Raw genomic sequence first — 22,498 nt, 5'->3', positions numbered from 1 at the left:
GTTGAGCTATTTATTTATTTTTTTATTTTTTTATTTTTTTAATTTTTTTTTTCAACGTTTATTTATTTTTGCGACAGAGAGAGACAGAGCATGAACAGGGGAGGGGCAGAGAGAGAGGGAGACACAGAATCGGAAACAGGCTCCAGGCTCTGAGCCATCAGCCCAGAGCCCGACGCGGGGCTCGAACTCACGGACCGCGAGATCGTGACCTGGCTGAAGTCGGACGCTCAACCGACTGCGCCACCCAGGCGCCCCGGACTTGAGCTATTTAGATTTTGAATGAAACTTGCGCCATACATCCTTTTCAGCCCTCCCCAAGTCCAAAAGCCTTACAAGGGCAGGAAGGTGGGCGGTGGGGGCAAGGACTTGAGACGCTTTTAGAATGAGGGTGCTGGGAGTTCTTTGATGGTGATCTTCCAAACACAAGAACTTTTCTGTTGGCCTGGTGTGTGGTATGTTATGGCACAACTTGAGTCTAGAAAAGTTAGGGTTCAGTCTTTATTCAGCAGGTTTTATACAAATATCCCTCACTGTCTCCGAATCTGTTTGGCTCCTGGGTTTAGATGGAAAGAACCCAGAGAGTGCCGGAGACAGATAAGACGTGAGAGGCAACGTGTTGTCCTGATCTGTTGGACTCCTGAGTTTCCGATAGCAAGTGGGCACAGTTGAGACAATGAAGACACACCAGCCTTACCTTGGAAAAAATACCCAAATGCATTTACTTCCTGAGTCCAAATAGAGCCCACACCAGAGAATCTCCGTATGAGGGCTTTCAGCCACCTGGTGACAGGGCTAAAGCATCTCTCTGACATTTTTAAATTAACCTTCCTCCTCCCTTCAGTCCTCAGGAAATATTCATTTAATTAAATGAGCTTATTCAATCCTAAACTCGACTGTTGCATGGAATGCTGAAGTTTCCCTTTGAAGCTTTTGAAATATGAACCCCTGTTTCCTGTTCATCATGCAGTGAGTGAAGGTTTCTAAGACTAGTGAACATGTGGTCAAGAGTTAACTTGAAATGTTTGTAGTTTATTTATAACCTAAAACTGCGCACCCTATAAGAGAAGAATAAAAAGTGTGTCCTAGAGTGTTTAAATTTAGCCATTGATTTTTGGAACTGTTAGCTAATGTTTGGATTCTCTCTTCTCTCTCTCTCTCTCTCTCTCTCTCTCTCTCTCTCTCTCTGTCTCCCCCTCCCCCTCCCTATCCCTCCCTCCCTCCCTCCCTCCCTCTCCCCGGCACCTTCCCCACTCCTAATACCAGCCTGGTTGGGAAGAAAGAATTCACTTGGATGGCCGAACATTTTATATTGACCATAGTAAGTAGGCTCTTTTATAGACACATAGGCATTGCAGGTAAAGGGATGGGGGGGCAGGGAGTCATTCAGATATTATAGTGAAAGGTTTGTCATTTCACTCTTTGTCTAGGCAGCCAGGTGTTATGTGGAGAGAATGATCCCAGAGAATCAGTGCCCTCGTACGGTACTGTGCATTCATCTAAGTTTGCTTTAAACTAGCCCATCAGGCTTTCACCCGATTTGATCTTGTGGCCTATTAACTATTTTTTTTTATTAAAAAAATTGGGGTAGATAACCCCTTGATTTCTGCGCTTTTAATAAATACACTCTAGTAATAGAAAATAAGCTTTTAGAAGTCATGATTGAGTCAAAAATCTGTGTGAGCAGTGCTTGAAGCAGCATGTTAAGTTTCTTAAACACTGCTTTCAAAGGTCTTACGGCAAGAAGCCCATTCTGACTTATTTTCTATTCATGGCATGCTTCTTTGCACCCAACGCACTAATACATACACAGTTCGTATCTTGAAATTATAGCGTATTTGCTCCATCACCTATGAATAAATGCGTGGTTTCTCATTTCAACTAAAAGTTAAACTAATAAAGGTTTTGCTTTTAGGCGGTGGGTTTTTTGTTTTTGTTGTTGTTGTTGTTGTTGTTGTTTTGAAGTGACATGTTCTCCAGGGGAGCATATTTTTGCGTATCCCTTAAAACTTCTGAAAAATACGTATTTGAAAGAAGTCTTCAATTCTATTTACAAATGTGTGCAGTTGGTAGTATTTTGATCTTTATTTTCATTTGGTTCATGAACCGCAGGTCTACGCCGGGTTTCTCTAGCCTCACGTTCTCTTAACTAACCCAAACCACACTGATGAGCCACTGGTGGCAAATCTGGCCACAGGGACTCCTCGTGGATGGGGAGTGCCACTGTCTCCTAGGTCCTGTGCCTCTTCTGGGGGTTACTGAATGCGTGTCCTGTACACTTTCACTTTGAGGCACAGGAACTGAATAAACTAAGCAAGAAGCCCAGTGGCCCACAATTATACCAAAAGTGGAAGTCTTAAATGGATTAGGGGGCGGGCTGCCCTTTTAACCCTTTGGTAAAAATCAGGTATCTCAAGGGTACGTAGGCTTAGTTTTGTCTTTGACCAGTAAAAGGATCCAGGGTTTGCCTGCTTTCCAGAATTTTACAGTGAGCCTAAATTGCTACCATAACTGCTTTGACCTTACTTTTTTCTCTAATATGCTCTTTATAATTCTACTCATCACATACGTGATTTGTTAAAATAAGGAAGGGGCCAAACCTCTTTTTCCCACCAAGACCAGAAAATAATTTCTCTTTTAGTTTTTATGCATTTCAGTTTCAGTTTTCAAAGGTAGGTACAAATAATAACGATCTTTCTCTTCAAATAAGGCCTTAACCAGTAACACAGCCTCGGTCTGCTATGCACAGAACATTTCACACAACCTTGTGGCCACGTTCTAGCTGGTGATCTGATGTTCAGGGCAATCTGAGAAGAATTTTATAAACGCTCTTCATGCAAGGGCCCCCAAACCAGAAAAATGTTACCACAGAGGGCCGTCCTAGTGGACGTTAGAAACAGTAAAGATCACAGGCTGTTTTTCTAGTGGCGTGCATAGTCCTGCCATAGTATGTAGTAGATGCTTGATAAATGGTGACATGACGTTAATTCGTGGAGGGTCAGTGGTGAAGACATGGGGAAGTTGATGTCCTTGGTCAGCAGGTGGAGAGAACTTGCCTTAGAGAAGCCGCTGTGCCTGCAGCCCGAGGCTCGACCCCCTTCTGTTTGCCGGGAGGCAGGACAGGGTGATTTTGCTGCATGCCTCGGCAGTTCCTTACTCCTAATGGGTCCGCCGGTCCCTCCAGACGCACAGCTCCCTCACTCCACATTCCTCTCGCCAGAAGAGACAGCTTGCGGGAGGCTTCCCTTTGCTCCTGGGGATGGTGTAGGCCTGGCACAGAGCCTGGTTGATCTAAGCTACAAAAAGAGGTGCTCCTTGTGGTGCTTCACCTGGAGACGAAAGTTTGCCTTGCCTCGACCATACAGAAAAGTTCTCCAAACCAGATAATAAGAGTGGAAATTAGGTGAGCAGAAGCTATGTTTACGATCACCTCATTTGCTGTAGATGCAACATTTCTGCCATTTCTCCCTGGTTTGTCAAGGTTTGCTCAGTCACAGGCTATAAAGTAGGGTACATATCCATTAAAATAAATCCGTCTGCTTTTTCGCCAAAATGCAGTCTGTGAAAAGTGCAGGAACACCTGTCTTTTTAAGCAGCTTTCTCAGGCCAGCAGGGGTACTCCAAAATGCATTTAATCACCTTGTAGGTGCCATTTAGGAATGTATCCCCTTCCAAACGAGCCTCTCCTTCTAAGCAGTTTTCTCCTATCTGATTTCTAACAAAGTTCTGCACCTCATTTTGCTGTCCTGCGTGCAGGACAGGAACCAGGTCATCCGTACGTGTAGCATTTCACACGTGCACAGAGCCTGTGAGAGATTCACAGTCCTCTTACCTTCCATCGTGACCGGGACGTGTGACTGCGCATGAATGACAAAGAACCGCAGTAGGCTTGTCTTTTAAGTAACGAGGCTATTTATTTTCTGCTTCATAAAACTCTTCTAAGAAGTCACACATTTCCAAGATTAAAAATACTCAGCCATCTTAAAGAGGTAGTTTCAGAAGAGACCAAGCCTGGACCTCTGTAGCCCCTGTCTCCAGCCTGGAGTCAAGTTAAGGCAGATCTTGACCTGAGTCTCTACCTCTCTCGAGGGTCCTGTGGTTCTTCTTAAAGACCAGGTGTGTCCAGCGGCTAAGTCCGTGGCCTCAGGTGTCTTGGATACAAAGCTGGAAGAGAAGATAAAATTCCAGTGAGGCTGTAGAATCCTGTTTTCATCTTTCCTGCCAACAGTCTTACCAAACCAGTTAATCATAGCCATAAATGAACTGTGGTTTTCCTCCTTCTCCTTCATTCTTGTCCCTGTATTTGAAATGCAATGTTGGAGGACCAAAAGCGAGCTTAGATTCAAAAGTTTTAGAAAAAAATGAGCGAACGGCCACCGCACGTTCACATATTGCCAATGCTTAGCTGCAAAATCGTTCTTTATTATAACCACACAGAAACTTACGTGGTTCTGAAGGCTTAGGCTGTTTTGAGAGGGAATCTGTTTTCGCCATCAGCTTCGTTCAGTCATTTGAAAAATAACATACGAGGCTCCTGTCACATTCTAGGAAGTGTGTTCCATGGTGCAGAGGGGGCTGCAGAGATGAGTAACACCAGCCCCTGTCCTCGAGGGACTTCTATTCTAGTAGGGGGTCCCAGGAGGTATTTTCAAAAGTGATGCGTAGAGGAATGAACCAGTTTTGCAGATGCAGAAGCAAAGACCATACCTGCTCAGTACATGGCTGAGCACTAGGGCTCTGGGATGCCTGCAGGAGGGGAGGGCCTTAGGGACAGATTATTTTTCAGATGGATCCCAGATGAGGAGTAAGATGTATTCAGGAAAGCCAGGTGGAGAGCGACCCCAGGAAGGAGAGAACATGCAAGCGTATGAAGGTATTGCAGACTATGCCACGGTCAGAGAACGGTGCTTAGGGTGCAAATGGCCAGCGTGCAGAGGAGGCTGGCGTGGCACATAGGTCAAAGGGTGCCCGCCAGGGACGGGAGCTTGGGTCCCTTCTGCAGGCAGGAAGGAGGTCCTGAGGCATTTTCTGAAAGGGGGCGTGACAACGGTCAAATCCTTTCTTTAGGAAGATCCATCTGGCAGAACCACAAAGGAGGTCTTGAACAGGGACGAGTGAGACCGAGGCCAGGGAAGCATAGAGAATAGTCCACGGAAGAGATGCGCCCTCCAGAAAGCAGCTTTTTCAGTGAGACGGGACGGTTTCGGGAGCATCGGAGGAGAATGGCAAGGGGGGGATGGGCGTGGGGCCAGTGCTGGGTTTGAACAGTGGGCGCACTGATACTGGCATTCGGGAATACAGAGTCACAGGAAGGGTTTTGGGTGCTGGAGGATGATGGGTTCGGTTTTAGTAGAGTTGGATTTGAGGCCACTGGGAGAGGCAGTGGCTTGACGTTCCAGTCTGGATGGACCACGTGTAGGTGTTCATTGATTCACTTCCGCTTTGACAGCATCCGGGTGATAGGCTTGTAGTTCAGGGAGCTGTTAGTCAGCTGTGTTCTGTTTCTTTGGTTGTCTTTTCTCCCATTCTCCATCACAATGGCAACTTTGACTTTCCAGAGTCTTCTGTTCAGGAGGTAAGGGACCCAGAATGCCTTTTGGTAGTTTCATTTTAAAACTTGACCTCTCCTTTTATTAAAATAATTATGTCAGACTTGGAAAATTTCCTGGTATGGTCATTAAAACTGAGTTTATTAGCTATTCTTCTCAGTCCTCTTACAGAGTATACAGGAAATAAACAGAATCCGTATTCTTAAATAATTTCTTTTTTTTTTTCTTTTAGCCAACTCAGATTCCCTAAAACTCCAGGGAGAACCCATTTTCTCCTAGTCTGCCCTCCCTGTATCTTTCACGCAAGTCCCTCCCCGCCCCCCCCCCCCCCGCCACAGTAATCCCTAAAATCTTGAATCATGCACAGTCACAAAACCCAAGTGATTCAGAGCAGCTACTGCATATTATCACCTACACCTCTGACGTGGTTGTATAGGCAGCATCGAACAGTCTTGCTGACATTGACTCACTTAGAAGAAGGAAATCTCTTCTCGCCAACTTGGCCAAAAGGGAGACCTTCCTCTGCAATCTTCCTCTGCTGTAGCTGATCTCATGTTTTGGCCCGCCGTAGTTGCCTTGATTTTTGCGTGCATATGGGTGACGCATGTCATGGATTATTCATGGGTTCATTGTCGGGTTCTTCACTGAAAATGGGTTTTTTTTTCAACACGACAAGCCAAGCAAAAAGTATTTGAAATGAGACGAATCCTGTGTGTGTTTTCACTTTTTAGGGACTAAGACCTCTTATGCCCTCTTTCAATTAAAGGAACACCAAGATCAAGTTATAAATCCTTGAGAGAACAGGGGTTTATAATTGAAATTTTGGCAGATTTCCTGCCAAAAACCGTGTGAATAAATGGTTTTGCTTTAGTTTTGCCTTTTTGATGGCGTGTTTTTAACTAAACAGTATGAGGGGTGGAGTGCTACGTACCATGGTTCTCTTCTAACCCTGAAACACTAAGGGATTTATTTGGGGGACCAGTATGAGAGATTGGACAGCTCTTGCAAAATCCAGAAATAATTCTTTTTAAAACATTTTTGATGTAGACTAGATTTGAACTAACATGCTGATTTTTGATTTTTGATTTATTTTTTTAACATTTTCAGATAGCAAAATTACTCAGTGGGAAGACCCAAGACTGCAGAATCCAGCTATTACTGGTCCGGTCAGTATCCTCAACCTCTTAACTCTTCAGTGTAAAACTTGGGTTGCATCTAAGCACATATTTCTTTCTTTTTTTTTTTTTTATGTTTGTTTATTTTTGAGAGAGAGAGAGAGTGTGTGTGTGTGAGAGAGAGAGAGAGCGCGTGCGCGCGCACGGGGGAGGGGCAGAGAGAGAGGGAGACACAGAATCCGAAGCAGGCTCCAGGCTCTGAGCTGTCAGCACAGCTCAGAACGGGGCTCGAACTCACAAACCATGAGCCCTAAGTCAGACGCTTAGCCAACTGAGCCACCCAGGCGCCCCTAAGCACATATTCCTTGTATATTACTGCTTACCTGGTGCTCTGGGCTTGGTATGGTTGACTAGGTTAGCTTCGCCCCCCTCTCTTCCTCACTGCAGTTTCCGGGCGGGGGGTACATCTGCATTTGCCTCTTCGAAGAGCTTTCACTATAAAGGAAGAGAAACTGCTTTGCTAATGGTAACCAAAACTAAACATTGTTTCCTCCTTTGTAAAAAGGTGGATTAAAAGTATAACAATCAAAACGTCCTCTCTTCTATCTGAAGCCAAGCCCTCTATCTGTAGAGTTTTGTCCTTTCTTGGGGCCAAGGGGGGGGGGGGGGGCGGGGTAAATGTACACTAACAGATTGAAGCTGTATTCTGAATCTCTTCCAGCGCGGAACGTCTGTAAAAGTTTGGGTGAGGTTGTAGCCAACCTCTGGAGCTGGCAGGGTTAAGAACCTTTGTCTCTGCTGACCCACTGACTTTCTCATAGTGTCCGCATACACGCCGGGTGCGAGAGGAAGCTAGGTAGAGCACCCTTTTAAAATACTGCCGCACGCTGTGTTCATAAGGAAGAGCAAGAACCCCCCTGTCCCTGAGCAGTAACAGTCACTTGCTATTGAACACCCGTGAGCAGACTGTCGAATGGGTCATGGTCTGCAGGGAACGTACCAGCATCTTTGGTCCATGTGGATATGAGTGCCGGCAGCTGATTTGGAATTACAGGAAATGTGTGGGGTCAGCAAAGCATTGCAAACTTGGGAATCTGTTAGAAACTGGAGGAGCAAAAGGAACTGAAGTCTGTTGAGAGCTGAGCTAAAAGGCCAGCAGGCGTGTTTAAGATAGTGCTTTTGTGGCTTTAATCTGATTCAGTTCACGTTATGTCTTGAATTACAAAGGTAAGTCCGGTTGAAATCCTAGAAGGTAGTATCATGCAAACCCACCTTAATACCTGACATCCCCTTAATTTGTTGATTTCTTTATCGGCTTTGTTCAGCTGCTTTGCTGCCGTGTGACGCAAAGTGCCCAATCATACCTGAGTTAAAACAGCTGCTTTTTATGTACCTTCAACACCTGCCTTACCATGGCTTCCTTTTGATATTTTCACATTCACAATAAGGTGTGTTAGAGTCCTATTTTCTCTTCTACGTCATGAGAAACAAGGTATTCAAGAATCAATACTGTTTTCGAGCAACAGAGGACTTTCGACATAATTCTGAAACCTTTTGAGATATTTCTGTCGTTTTACTGATCATCTGCCTTCACTCAAACGCTGTCAGTTCTTACCGATTTCTACTGAAAATTGCGTAGCATCATAAGTCCAAGTAAATTTGACCCAAAGAGAGATCTTTTTTTTTTTTAATTAACAAAAGAGCCTTGTTTATGCTTTCATTAGTAGTAGAGATACTTCTTTCAATAAGAGCATGTGTATTTAGGTAATTACCGAGTTAGTGTAGACGCCTGGCTTTAGTTGTCATCAGTTCTGAATATTTGGTAATTTCCATGATTTCTTTCTCTCCTTGACTTTACAAGCTATTTAGAATATGCTGTTAGTTTCCAGGAGTATGGAAGGGTTTTGCCTGTCCATTTCTTACTAATTTTCTAATTTTATTGCATTGTGGCCAGAGAACACTGTCTATGAAATATTGATTACCAGATATTTGAAACTTCCTTGTCAGCTTGGCCTTTTTTTAGTTAATGTTCTTTCTGTGTTTGAAAAGAATGTGTATTCTGTCTTTGTTGGGTACAAAGTTCTTTATATGTCCATCAGATCGAGCATATTATCCGTTTCCATCACTGCTTTTTATCCTGGCCGTTCTGTCTAACCAAGACAGGACTGTCACAATCTCCCACAGTGAGCATGGCTTTGTCCGTCAAGGACATTCACTTTCTCTTCGTTAGTATTTGCCTGGTATGTCTTTTTCCCCCCTTTAGCTATGTTTTCTCTCTCTCTCTCTCTCTCTCTTTTTTTTAAACCTTCTATTACATTGATAAAGTATCCTTTATTTTCTTTCACTTTCCATACTTGCTTGGAAGTTGTATTTTCTGTTCCTTAGTGCTTACATTAAAATTTGTAACCAACACCCTTAATGTCAAAATTAATCCCTCTCTCTTCCTGAGTAGGATGAGATTTAGGAAACTCTGGTGCCGCTCTTCCCACTCACTTTGCATTGTTCAGTGACGTTTGAAAACTTTAGAAACAGTCGTTAACATTTTACCTTTTTTTCAACAGCTAGTGCTTGTTTATTTCACTTACATATAAGCGAATTTCTTTGCCCACCATTGTTTCTTGCACCTGCTCTTTCCAGGTTTTCTTCTGAATGAAGTATAGTTCCTGGTTGTCAGAGTCTTGTCTACAGATCAGCAGCATCAGAATTATGTGGAAACTTGTTAGAAATGCAAATTTGGGAGTCCCAACTCAGGCTACTGAAAATCAGCAACTTTGGCGGGGGGGGGGGGGGGGGGGGGCGGCGGCAGCAAAAATCTACGTTTGAACAAACCTTTCCAGGGATTGTGATGCCCGCTCAGGTTTGAGAGCCTCTTCCCCAGGCAGCAGTGTCCCGAGTGCGGGAAACTCTCAGTCTGAGGGAGAGGGCTTATCTGCCCTCTCTGTTAAATGGTAGGTCAGCCATAGTAGAAGCCTTTGGTTAACAGTTCCTTTCCTAGTACTTTGGAGATATTCTTTCTTGTCCCTCTGGCCCCCGTAACTGTTGAGAAACTTGTTATCAATCTGATTCTTGGTTTTGGGTGGGTAAGTCTTCCTTTTCTCTGGCAATTTTGAATTTCCTCTGTGACTGTTGGTGTTGTATAATTTTACTGTCATGAACCTCAGTGTGGATTTCTTTATTCTGCTTTGGACTCACCGTAATCCTTTAATATGGGGCCCGTGTCTTTCCTCCATCCTGGAAAATTCTCAGCAGTTGTTTCTTCACATACCACATCTTTGCCGTTCTTCCTGGTTATCTGTACCAGTAACTCCTCCTGGGTATGTGATTCCCTTTTATGTTCTGTCTTCACCTCTTAGCTCTTTGTGTTTTGTCTCTCTCTTGTGGCTGTACTGTGGGCTTGGCTCTTCCAGTTCATTCTTTTTTAAGCTTTTCATAATCAGCCCTTTCCCGGTTCATTGTGTCTGTGATTTCAGTAATTGTGTTTAATTACTCATTGTTCTATTGGGTGTTTTTAAATTTGCTCAGCCTTTTCAGTTATTGTTATTCTATCATGCTCTTTTAATTTTTTTTATTTTTTTATTCATACTCAGCCGTCTGATCATTCTTCAGATGCATATCCCATATCCTCTTTCAGATGATTCTGTTATCTCTGGCCATAGGGGCACTAAATCCCCCACATGTTACGTCTGTAGACTTTCCTCAGTAGTAGTTCAGTGCAGTTTATAACCAATTCAGTGTATGATTTGTGTGTGTGCGCTCATCTTCCCCCACCCCCACCCCCCCCATGAGGCATTTATAAGTCCTGACCTGTATTTACTGTTAACTTCTTAGCTTGGGATCATGCAGGCCCAGTTAATGTAACTGTGGACTTCATACCCGCTTTGGTGTAGGCATAGAGTATGAATTCATTACAGGTCTGTTTCTTTTTGTTTTTCTCTCGTTTGTGGTCCTGGACAGAAGGTAAGCTTCCTTACAACTTTCCTGGGCTGGTGGGTAGCGCTTTCTTGTCCCCATGTCAGATGTAGATTTTTAAACAGGGAACTCTGTTCTTACTCCCTAGGTCATACAGACTGTAGGCCAACGTCTGTGTCCCAGCGTAAGGATTAAAGCCCCAGCCCAAGCACCAAGTCACGTCCAATGCCCACTTCTTTAATTTTAAGTCTTCCTGCTTATCTGGAACCTAGAGTTTCTCTTCTTCCCAAGTTTTAAAAATACCCAGATTAGGGGCGTGGGGGGCGGGGTGGGGTCCCTGTCTGTGGCAGCTCAACATAGCATTACTCTAAGTCAGTATGCTCTCTGTGTTACAAGCATCACCAGTGAAAGCGTTGACCAAGTGCTGTCCATGCTCGCTGCTCTTATGAATACCATCTCATGTTTGTGTAACGCTTTGTACTTCCCCGAGAACTTCATAATCCGCTGCCTTGAAACTCATAGCAATCCCCTCAGGAAAGTAGGGAAGATGTTATTATTCCCCATCTGTCAGAAGCTCATAAGGCTAACTGTGTTGCCATTCGTTCCAGAAAATATCAGAAGTAGGACCAGAGCTCCCAAGTGTAACCGGCCTCACCGGTCTCCATATCAGACACGAGTTCTTTTCTTTAAGGAGCTGCAGCATCAGCTGGACTAGAACGACAGGAAAAAATTTAGCACCGACTTGACACGATAAACAAGTCAGGTTTCCCTTTTTGTTCGGAAAAGACAGTGTATTTTAATACAGAGCCAAGGGCTTTAATCAACAGGCATGTTAAGTTTTGAGATAAGCTTATTTTATAAGTGAAATTGTATGTAAGAAAAGAAGATGCCAGATTTTCAAGAGCGAATAAAGAATTCAGCCTGTCCGGTACACGAAGTGCACTGCCCCTCCCATTCTCCTCAAAGGCTGCACACTGTATGGATGTCTTTGTCCTGGGACATTGCTGAAATCTGTTCAGGAGGAGAGTATAGAAGCCTATGCATTTCACTTCTTATTCATAAGAACAATCTCTGGAGAGAGCAGATAAGTATCGGAGGAGGGTAATGATTTTTCAGCTTTTATGCGTCATTCCCCAGGAGAAGAAGGAGCAGAGATATCTCAGCATCTTATTTCCACCCACATACAGTCAGCACCCCCCAGGTTACAAGTCAGATAAGAGAGCAGAGAGCACAGGCTCGGGGCGACGTTTTAAAACACGTTCCCCCCTGTCACTTAAGACTCTTGAACTCACATTTTAAGCCTTTCTGTAACATTTCCAGGAGGGAAGCGAAACCCAAAAACAATTGCCGGGAATCACGGATTTTTGGAAACGGAAGAGCCTTCGAATTCATCTAGTCTGTTTCTTCTGCTTAACTGGGAAGAAATTCCGTAGTCGGGAAGTTACATCACAGGGCTAGCTGGAGCTAGAGTCTGCCTTACAAGTCAGGTCTGCCAAAGCCAGCATGACATAATGAAAGGACATAACTTCTCAGCTTAATGTCCCTCTGTCACAGTTAACCACAGCTAAGAACATCAGCCAGACACTTTTCTTCGCAGTCCACTCACTGCTCATAGTCATGGTTCATTCCCTCCTGCCACTCTGGGTTCTGCCCAGATATCCCTTCCTCAGAGCTTCCTTCCCTGACCATCCCTACAAAATAGCCTACCAGGAACTCTCTCTCAGTGATGCTCAGTCTCATAGCATTTACCACTATGCACTCATTTCTTTCTTACTGCCTGTTACTCACAGTAGCTTGGAAACTCCAGGAGGGAACAGGGGAAGAAATCTTTGGTTGGTGTGCCATTATTTCCTTAGCACCTAAGAATGCCTGGCATATAGAGCAGGCGCTCAAGAGATACCTGTTGAATGAATCAGCAAAGGAACCACCAAAGAATGAATAAGCTGTATAGAAAATCTTAGTCTGTGATGGGATAGAGTGTTGGTAGAGCAAAAAATATGATAACGTCTTCACTGGCTTATCTCAGAACATTGTTATCCTTTCCTCATATTGGTGGCTGTCCAGATATTGACAAAATTTTTACCTTTTCTAGAATCAGAATTCACACATGATTTCATCAGATTAAACACAGCCCAAAATAAATAGGATATGTGGTCAAACCTAGTGTTCAATGGAAAAACAAATGAAGAATAGCTTAAAAGTAAGACCACAGGTCCCGTAAATTATCTTTACAATGTTCTTGGGAGATATAAATGCATTGTCTTTATAGCTGTTGGATTACAAAGCAGAACACGGACATGATTATTGTTTTCTATAAGAGTGGTTATTTTTGTTTTGGCTTATTGTTTGTGTGATTGTGTCTTAAAATAGTACGAAGGAGGGAAGCTTTTGTTCCTCACTTCTCTTTGCGAAAGTGTAAGGTATAAGGCTTGGAGTCTGGAGGTACTCTACTATGGATCAGTGTATTTTATTAACTTAGCCCAAAATGATACCAGCAGAACTATTCTTGCCCAAGTTCATACTAGTTGCTAAAAAAGCAGCAAGGTTTTCTGGATACGAGGCTGTCATAGTCATGCCCACGTGTCTGCAAAAGCCAGTCTTTTCTCCTTCATGAAAAAATTATAAGCCTTTTCAATAGCCAGAAGTCAGGGCTCTGGCTCTCACATATCGTAAGCTACTTTACAACATAGCATGTAAAGAGTATCTAAATGACTACATTAAAAGGTTATTACTTCGCCAGAAGAGATTTCCAGAACTTTTGAGTAACAATAGCTAAGTCAGTTATCGAGCACAATGCCTTTGGTACCATCACTCGGCTTCAGAGATGAGCCGTTCAGATTTAAAGAAATCCCTGCCCAAGACTACGAACTAGTAAGAGGCAAACCTTCTGACTCCCAAATCGAGAACTTTTCCATAATGCTGTCTACGTGATTTTATATTCTTTGTTAACAGTATAAGTTCACTGGCCTTTCTTCTCCTTTTATTTCCTCCCCATAGTTTTTAAAAGCATGATTAGTCTTTTCAAAATGACCTCTATACGGTCATTTGGGGTTTTGTGTTAAAGAATCATAGTCAATAACTTATCGAAACGTACAGCAAAAAAACAAAAACAAAGATTATTACACCCTGACTCCCATTTAGACAAAAGTCACGTGGACAGTGTATTTGGTTTATGTGGGCATATCCCTAAATGATTTCTTGAATATCAATACAGTTGTTTTCAGGGGTGAAAGCCCCCCCCCACTCAATGCTGATTAGCCTCAGTCATTTCTAGAATTTTCCCATGTGCTATGTAGACATTGTATAAACTTCAATGATAATCTCGAGAGCGAGAGTTTTAAGGTTTATGATTCATAAAATTCTCTGAATGTTGGCTCAGTATACATAAAATTTCAAATGTATTATTTACATTATCTGTATTTATAAATTTATCTTCCAGGCTGTTCCTTACTCCAGAGAATTTAAGCAGAAATATGACTACTTTAGGAAGAAATTAAAGAAACCTGTGAGTAACAACATGTCTTCCAAAAATGCTGTTTTAGTCATTTGTAAGTTACCAAAGTTACTTCAGTGAGAACGACGTGTGTGTTACCTTTATGTGTTTACTAAAAATATCACCTTCCTTTCTCCATTGCACTTTGATCCACCTGGATCTTCAATCTGAATTTTCTTTTTAAGAGAAATGGTAAGTGAAGAGTAACTTAGTATTACATATCAAATCACCTGAATGGTCATTTCTTATGTAATACGTGAAAAGATGGAGATGATTTTCATGGGATATAAAATAATTCAGAACCTAATCGAAAAAACCCGGAGAAGCCTGTGTATTTGCCTACGGTCATTGGGATAAAACCTAGACCCTACTTAGAAAAATGTTCTCATCCTTCCCTTCAAATTCAAAACTATAGTTTTAATTATAACACAAATAGAATTTACCATACTAAATTGTGATGTTTGGCATGTTAAGACCAAGTGTAATTTTCAGACTAAAACTCTCTCTGGGAAACCCTGTAAGATTTTTACAGAACTAGGAAACCCGACGAGGTTTGTACAGGTGGTTTTAAATTACAAAATTATATTTTCTACTGACACACCTTCCCCAGTTCTTCAACATTTTGTCTTCTGTTTTACTCTCTGACTTCACCTCTCTGGTACAGGTTTTCCCTGTTGTCTCCTCAATTTATGTGTTCATGGGTCCTGCCCTGGCCTTCATTTCCTGGCTTCCCTCGGGAAGAAGGGGGTATTGGCCACAACTCCTATCACCGCAGTGTTCCTGGGCCCCCAGCTATGGCCAAGGCACCGGGGATGCAAAGAGGCAGGAGACACGGTCTCCACCGCGGGGAGCTCCCACTTGGGGGTTCTGTTCTCCCAGCGTTCCGACTCAAGTAGCTCATGGATACTAGCCTTTGAAATGACTCCGATACGCACACATAAAATTACATAGTGTTTCTGTGTGAGGAACCTACATTTCCCCTGATAGTAGTGGAACTTTGCAGATGTTAGCCTGTCTCACTCGGGCACTTCCACCGTGGTATCTCCTGCGCGCCCCCCTTCCCCGCTGCAAATCCACTGTCGTAGCAAGGCCAGCCCTGGCCCTCGTTTTGCCGGGCAGCAGTAACTCACAACTTGAGTCCAGCGCTTTTTCATTTTCGTATTTATGAACTGTGACCTTTGGGATGCTTCCCCAGAACGTGGCATGATAATCAAGGTCCCACTTCTCGTGGCAACAGAAATTAGCCTTGTAGGCACCCTGGATCACACCTACCAGCTGGAAGCCCTACCAGGGTTGAGCATGCTCTCAACTCGACCAGGTGGGGGTTGTTCTACGGGTTTTGATTACCCGGACTAACCTCTTTTTTTGACAGAAGCGATATCGAGAGTTGACCATATTTCAGTTGCCAGTGGGTGGAGAAGTGCCCCACAGTTGTTCATAAAGGGGGGAGGGGACGATTGTCCTCTACTCAGCGTGGTCTCTTGTGCCTCCTGTGTTGCTGGCTCCAGTCTGACGGCTGGCTTGCTGTCCGGGTGAAGACAGTCCACAAAGGGGAGGATCGTCATTGGAACTCTTTGTCACAGCTTGTTTATTTGAAGGCTGTTGTCATTTCTACTCTTTGTTGTTGTTTTTTCTTTTAGAAAGTAAGGTGTATATTTACTGTATGACTACCTGCTTGCTCTCTTCTTTCGTGTAGGCTGATATTCCGAATAGGTTTGAAATGAAACTTCACAGAAACAACATCTTTGAAGAGTCCTATCGGAGAATCATGTCTGTGAAAAGACCAGATGTCCTGAAAGCTAGACTGTGGATCGAATTTGAATCGGAGAAAGGTCTTGACTATGGGGGTGTGGCCAGAGAGTGGTTCTTCCTACTGTCCAAAGAGATGTTCAACCCCTACTATGGGCTTTTTGAGTACTCTGCGACGTAAGTATGCCGCGTGCACTCAGGATGTGTCCCCCCCCCCCCCCCCCCCTGGCCCCGGCGTATTCGCAGTGAATTGAAACTTAATGGAAGAATATGTGGCTCAGTCATTCCAGATGAATTAACGCCCGTCGATTCCAGTCCCTACCCCCCGCCCCCTGTAAGTCTAGAACAGGTTCTGACTCTACGTGGCGAAATAATGTACTCTGTGAACACCTAAAAATGAGTTTTCTCTTGTCATTTGGATTCATGTCATTGAAATTGAAAATGTGCTGGGTTACTTACGGTAAAGAGCAAGAGGCAATTTTCATATTTAACATTATGCTGATTCAGGAGAATCTGTCATTGTCAGTTTTCAGAAACTCATCATGTTACGAACAAGAACGGTTTCTGAAGTTACAGTACTCAGAGGCAAATGATGCGAACTTTGAGGACCCGTTCTTTGGGATCCAAAGGACCATGTCCTGGCCCAATAAGGGGAGAAACAGATTCTCCCTTGCACTAGGATTTCATCCTTGTCAAACATAGAAACTGAGGCAGATGTAGTTGCTTTTTCAGGTATCAAAAACACCAATGACTTACAAGGCCAGCCATTCTAACCCTTTTCCAGGCTGTGGAGTCTCCAAAGGCTGAGGCGAGATGCGAGACCCCAGTACAGCAGTTGTTGACTTTGCTGAAAGGCAGCCTGTGCTCTGAGGGACTTGAGTTCTCCCACGCCGTCTACCTGGTGCTCTACTCTTGGGAGCTCTTTTGGAAGGCAGCTTCGGTGACCTCGGTTTCTGTAGCCAGGAATCTCCCATTTTGTTTCTTGTTGTTCCAAGTCCCATGAGGAAGCCCCTACGTGACACTGATGAAACCATTGAAGTGGAGGGCGGGGTGGGGAGGCGAGACCCTTACCTCTCACCCACATTCCCACAGAGACCCGCAGCGAAATCTGTGGAGCCCAGTTTGAAAACCACTGATCCTCCAGATTTTGAGACCAAAGAAGGTTGATTAGATACATGTGAGCATTTTGAGGTTTGCGTTGTTGAGAGAGCCAAATACTGCTACCAGTGCCCTTGGGGCCTTTCAGGGCACAGTGGTGGTCAGACCAAGAGTTGGTACCATTGGAAAATTTTTAATCTCCAAACCAAAGCCTCTCAAACGGATTAATCTCTCCCTCACAGGGACAAGCCACCGAACTCATGTCATTGGCAATCCACGTGCAGCCCCTCTGTTATATGGTGTTTCTCATCCTCCCAAGATATTTGGCTGACCCATATGAAGTTGACATTTTTGTACAGCAAAAATGGCCAAATATCAGCAGTTTCTAATGGTGTAAGTTAGGGCACGTGCCCCTCCTCTTGGAGACCTTAATCGGTCACAAAGGGGCTAACTAAACACGTTCTGGCTTATGCCTTTTCCCGTTGGGTACAGAACGTTTGCAAGTGTCTCGGGGACGTGTGATGACGGATGGCAGAGGAGAATTCAGATTCTTGGATTTCCTCTTTTAAAAGTATGATGGCACTTTTCCTCTCTCTCCCTCCCCAAAGGGACAACTACACGCTTCAGATCAATCCCAATTCAGGCCTCTGTAATGAAGACCATTTGTCTTACTTCACTTTTATCGGAAGAGTTGCTGGTCTGGCAGTGTTTCATGGGAAACTTTTAGATGGTAAGTTACTGAAATGTCACGAAGTGACCAAAACAGGATAGGGCTGTTTGCGGCCCCTTATTTAGGCGTTGGATCTTTCACATCACGATCTTAAGCACATGTTTCACTGACTCTCCGTAGTTCAAAAAGTTGTTTTTATGGTTTGCCCATAAAAGACATGCTTTTCCCTGGTGTCAGGCTAATTTGAGCACTGAAGACCTAGTATCTATACAGTTAAAACAAAAATTGTTTAAACTTACACTGTGAAGCCCAAAACATTCTGTATTTGGACATTTTCTCTCTTCCAGAACAACTGTTTTGTGGTTTTTTTGTTTTTTGTTTTTAGCAAGAGGTAGATTTGGTGACAGATGGAAAAGCTAATTGAACAGTTAATTAAAATGATCCAATCCATCCAGCATCCTTCTATTGTTCCATTTGTCCCCAAATTATTATTTTTGAATGTGAAGGGATTGTAAATAATTTCAAAGCAGTGCCATAACTCGGCGAAGACCTTGACCCTCGGATCACTAACAGATGGTACAGAATAATCTCATTATTATTTAGAGCATGTAAGTCATGGAAGAAATTCAACGTACCGTCGAAGTTATAAGTCCGGCTCCCTCCCTGGCTGGGTCTGTAGGCTTACAGTAGAGGCTTCTTTCGCATTTGGTCACCTCAAAAGTGCCCGTAAGGGGGCATCACAGAAATCTTCGGCGAAGAAAGAGAGTCAGAAATATTTCTGAGCAATTTGGGTGTGAAACAGTTGAGGACAGAAGGCAGAGAGTAAGATTTGAGGTGGTTGTAATTGCGGTAGAAAAGGAGATTCTCTACCGAAGAATTGTGTTCATTATGTTTATGGAACCTTAGACGTTCCGGTAAATAATTGATGTCCCCTCAGAACTTTTTCCTTTAATATATTTTTGCTGGTAATTGCTAGATGATTTTGATCCTCTCGCTTCAGATTTTATTTTTGGTTGGGAAAAGAGAGATTTTTTTTTTCTGATTGGAAGGAAACTGCAGTCATTATTTATGTACATGTAAAACATATGAACATATATATGGTATGCATAAATATATTTTCATTTGCAACCTTGGAGTCATGCTATAGATTATTTCCCCCTTCTGAGAGGTCAGTTGAGTCACCTTCTGCCAAGTGAGAAGACATGCTTGGTTGCTTCGGAGAAATATAGAAAGTGGAAGATACCAGCCTGACCTCAGTGAACTTCTACTCTGTGTGTGTTTTGGGGGTGGGGGGACCAGAAGAGTCAAGGCACTAGCAGACAGAACGGGGAGCAGTCCAAGGAGAAGGTGGCCTGGCCCGGAGGGTCAGGGAGTGTTTACCAGGCTGTGCCCACACCTCGATGGTGGCGTAGGATTTAAGTGTTTAGAAGCTAGGATCACTTTGGAGCCAAGGCTCAGTGGAGGGAGTAGCGGGAACAAGTCAGGGAGTGGAGGAGACTGCGGCTAAAGGGACAACCTTGTACTTCAGGAATTAAGAGCCAGAGCGCCCACGGGGTGGGAGTGGATGGGTGATGCTCAGAACGTCAGTGCCCCTGTGGGCAGAGCATGTGCACCCTGCAGGTCAGCCCACGACAGCCTTGTGCGGGTTTCCAGCAGGAGTTGGAACCTGCGGCAGACGCCGGTGGCACATCAAATGAGCCAGCCGGTCGGGGCGGAGGGGGAGAAGGGGGGCCCCGCGTGAGCTAGTCGGTGATGCCGTCTCGCCCTTGGGCAAGGCGAGTTGGGGTCCCCGTGGGACACACGAGTGGTGGTGGAGCCTTGCTGTCATCACCTTAACCTTCATCCCCCGTCCCCTGGAAGACTGCACAGCCTCCGAGTGGCCTCCCTCTTTTCCGCTTGCCCCCTTCCCGGTTTTCTCCCGATTACTGCCAAAGCAGTTGCAGATGAATCTTCGGCTGGCTTTTTCCAGGCCCCTGGGTCCACCCAGACAGCAGCCTGACTCTCCAGCACCCCCTGCCGGCTGTGCTTGCCATTCCCTTCTCGGGCCTGCCCTCCCCAGGATGCCCTGCGCCAGCCCAGGCCCACCCCTGGCTAGTCTCAGTCCTGGCCCCGCCCCTTCCGGTGCTCTGTGGTCCTCCCGATCCTGTGCCTTGTTTGCCCTGCAGACTCCTGCTTGGCCTTAGGAAGCCCTTTTTTTCCTCTCCTGGAAGCCTTTTGACCCCTCCCTGCTATACCATCTCTACTGGTGTAACTGCCCCCCTTCCTGAGCCCCGCCTCCCCCCAGGCCAGGCCCCGCCTCTCATTCAACCTGAGGGCAAGTTTATTTTGGACTTCACCCCCTGATGCACAGCAGTATCAAAGCTTTGGAGCTAACCCACGGTTTTCCACCACATTGTAGGTTTCTTCATTAGACCATTTTACAAAATGATGCTGGGAAAGCAGATAACCCTGAATGACATGGAATCTGTGGTGAGTAAATACAGATCACTCCCAGGGGCCACCGTGCCTTCGAGAACTGTAGCTGAGACCATGTTGCAGTAGCGGGGATTTTTTGTGGGTGTTGTCATTCAGTGGGAACAACGGGGAGCGTTCTTGACTTATTCAGGAAGTTCATTGATCTCCCTAATTTTTCTGATAAGTAAACTCTTGTTCACATTTCCTGTAACCGTGGTGCTTGAGGTGGGTAGGTAGACCCATGTCTCAGCTGCCTCACTCACCCGGAACTGGTTTGACCAAATTAAATCCCAAGGTCGTCTGGGGGCCTCACTGCAGCTCTTGCTTTCCACCAAAAATTGCTACTGTGGATGCTTAGAGATTCATCCGCTGTCCCTTTGTTGTCTGGTCTCAAAAAATGGCAAGGGGATGGGCCAAAAAGTAGATGAAGGGAAGAACATTTACTGTCACCCCCGATGTGGAAGTGACCGACAGAGGAGAGGGGAAGAAGCCACTTAGACAATGATGGGACAAGGCACTGTATCTAGGCCGACCATTTTAGGGTTTGAAAGGCTTTTCTGCAAAAACAAAAGTGACACTCTTCTCCTAACATACCTTTTGCTTCTGTTTACCCGCACCTGCACCCCCAGCTCCGAGGGTGTGGGAGTTTGCCAGGGTGCGGCACATTCACGGGGGCCATGAGGAGGCTCTGTCCATTTGGGACATTTGCAGCTCTGCCCTCACATTTCTGTCACTGGATCAGAAAGCATCTGCAAGCCCTTGGCCTTGCTGTGGGGGGTGGTGACTGCGTCTCTTCCATAGTTAGGCATACGAGCCACGTTCTCCTTACCTACCAGCAGGAGTTGCTGTTATCATCTCTGGGTGAACGGAGAGGCTGATCCGGCCGTGCACTTACACCCCCTCAGCTGGTTTTTCCATGGGCGAGTTGCTAGACCTATCTGCAGTACCAGCCCCACATTTCTTTTCAGCTTTTACCTTGTGCACTGTGCTTTTATTATGGTATAATGTGGAGGCAAGGAATGTAGAGATTTCTTTCAGAGTCTAAATTTTATCCCACTCGTTGACAGTTGGGGCACACATGCTCCGAGCCTGTCCTGTCCTTCTCCAGCAGCTCCTGGGCCTACCCCAGAGAGAGGAACCCAAGCTCTTGGGTCTTGTGTTCTGGCTTTGACACCGGAACAGCCTTCCTGTTTTGCTTAGAGGACTTGCAGAGAGCATAGCAAAAGCAATGGGTGTTGAGCCATCGGTGTTTAAGTAGAACATTCTCTGTCTTCCCTATTTTCCTGTGATGTTTTTACCCTTAAAAGATAGGAAGTATGTGATGGGTATCGAGGAGGGCACCTGTTGGGATGAGCATGGGGTGTTGTATGGAAACCAATTTGACAATAAATTTCATAATAAAAAAAAAAAAAGATAAGAAGTATATTGGAGCGCCTGAGTGGCTCAGTTGGTCAAGCTGCAGACTCTTGATTTCAGCTCAGGTCATGATCTCACAATTTGTGAAATCGAGCCCCACATAGGGCTCCGTGCTAACAGTGCACAGACACAGAGCCTGCTTTTGATTCTCTCCCTCTCTCTCTCTCTGCCCCTCCCTCGCTTGCACTTCCTCTCTCTCTAAATAAATAAATGCAAAAAAAAAAAAAAAAAAGGTAGGAAGTATATTATTGCTCTCTACATGTTCAACTTTATGATCTTATTTCTGCCAACCCAGAGCGGGTTGCTTCCTCTGTGCTTTACAGAGGACAGGGTTCAACTGCAGTCCCCTGTTCCTACCAAAACGTTTGTTTGTATTTTCAATTGAAGGGGAAGAGGAGGTTTGGAGCAAGGCAGGAAACACGCTAGCGACTAATAGAATTCTTGAGCATTCTGAATGGATTCGTGTTAGAAGGACTTAATCATTTCACTAAGTCAAATGCATTGGTATTTGGGGAGAACTTAATTTCTCTGTCATTTCCATAGGATAGTGAATATTACAACTCTTTGAAATGGATCTTGGAAAATGATCCCACTGAACTGGACCTCATGTTCTGTATCGATGAAGAAAACTTTGGACAGGTAGGTGCTGGCATCCCCAGGAATCCCTCTTTGATTCTCAGAGTCTTGGCTTCTTCACAGAAGGGCTGTGACAGGACTCCTTCACTAGACCATTGAAGCCACCTCGGAGAGCTTCAGATGTTACTTAATTAAGCACCTATTTGTATCAGTACCTCCTTGTCCTTCCAGGAAGCTAAGTCCCAATTACTGCCTGTTCTGTCTTCCGGCAAAGTTAGAGATTCTGAGGCCTCTGGGGCATGAAGCATACCTCCTTACCTAACGCAAATCTGAACGTGAATGTTTGGGCCTCGGTTTTAGAATTTTAAGTACTTCAAAAAAAAAATAGTGTGTTTACTTAGTGGTGTAAGTACATGACCAGGATAGCTGATGTTTGGGGGCCTTGGGGTGGTCTCTCTGCCTAACGGTTCTG

The 22,498-nt window shown here is 44.6% G+C and overlaps 1 protein-coding gene across 15 annotated transcripts in view; it reads left to right on the top strand.

Annotated features, from left to right (window-relative positions):
* The window catches only part of NEDD4L (NEDD4 like E3 ubiquitin protein ligase), a 344,201-nt gene that overhangs the window by 297,223 nt on the left and 24,480 nt on the right, over positions 1 to 22,498 (top strand). For 11 of the 15 annotated variants that reach the window (XM_040478709.1, XM_040478707.1, XM_040478708.1 and 8 more), the window contains 9 exons: positions 1,264 to 1,318; positions 1,428 to 1,481; positions 6,654 to 6,712; positions 7,911 to 7,913; positions 14,010 to 14,075; positions 15,760 to 15,989; positions 17,519 to 17,640; positions 19,979 to 20,049; positions 21,994 to 22,089. In XM_040478709.1, coding sequence (XP_040334643.1) covers positions 1,264 to 1,318; positions 1,428 to 1,481; positions 6,654 to 6,712; positions 7,911 to 7,913; positions 14,010 to 14,075; positions 15,760 to 15,989; positions 17,519 to 17,640; positions 19,979 to 20,049; positions 21,994 to 22,089 — 756 coding nt within the window. The remainder of the gene's footprint in view (positions 1 to 1,263; positions 1,319 to 1,427; positions 1,482 to 6,653; positions 6,713 to 7,910; positions 7,914 to 14,009; positions 14,076 to 15,759; positions 15,990 to 17,518; positions 17,641 to 19,978; positions 20,050 to 21,993; positions 22,090 to 22,498) is intronic. The other 4 variants (XM_040478697.1, XM_040478701.1, XM_040478696.1 and 1 more) reach the window with 3 other exon arrangements.

This window comes from Herpailurus yagouaroundi, unplaced genomic scaffold, assembly GCF_014898765.1.
Source record: "Herpailurus yagouaroundi ecotype Mexico unplaced genomic scaffold, PumYag 142, whole genome shotgun sequence".
Lineage (NCBI taxonomy): Eukaryota > Metazoa > Chordata > Mammalia > Carnivora > Felidae > Herpailurus > Herpailurus yagouaroundi.
Note: the sequence above shows the minus strand (reverse complement) of the source record. Positions and strands in the feature narration are given on the sequence as shown.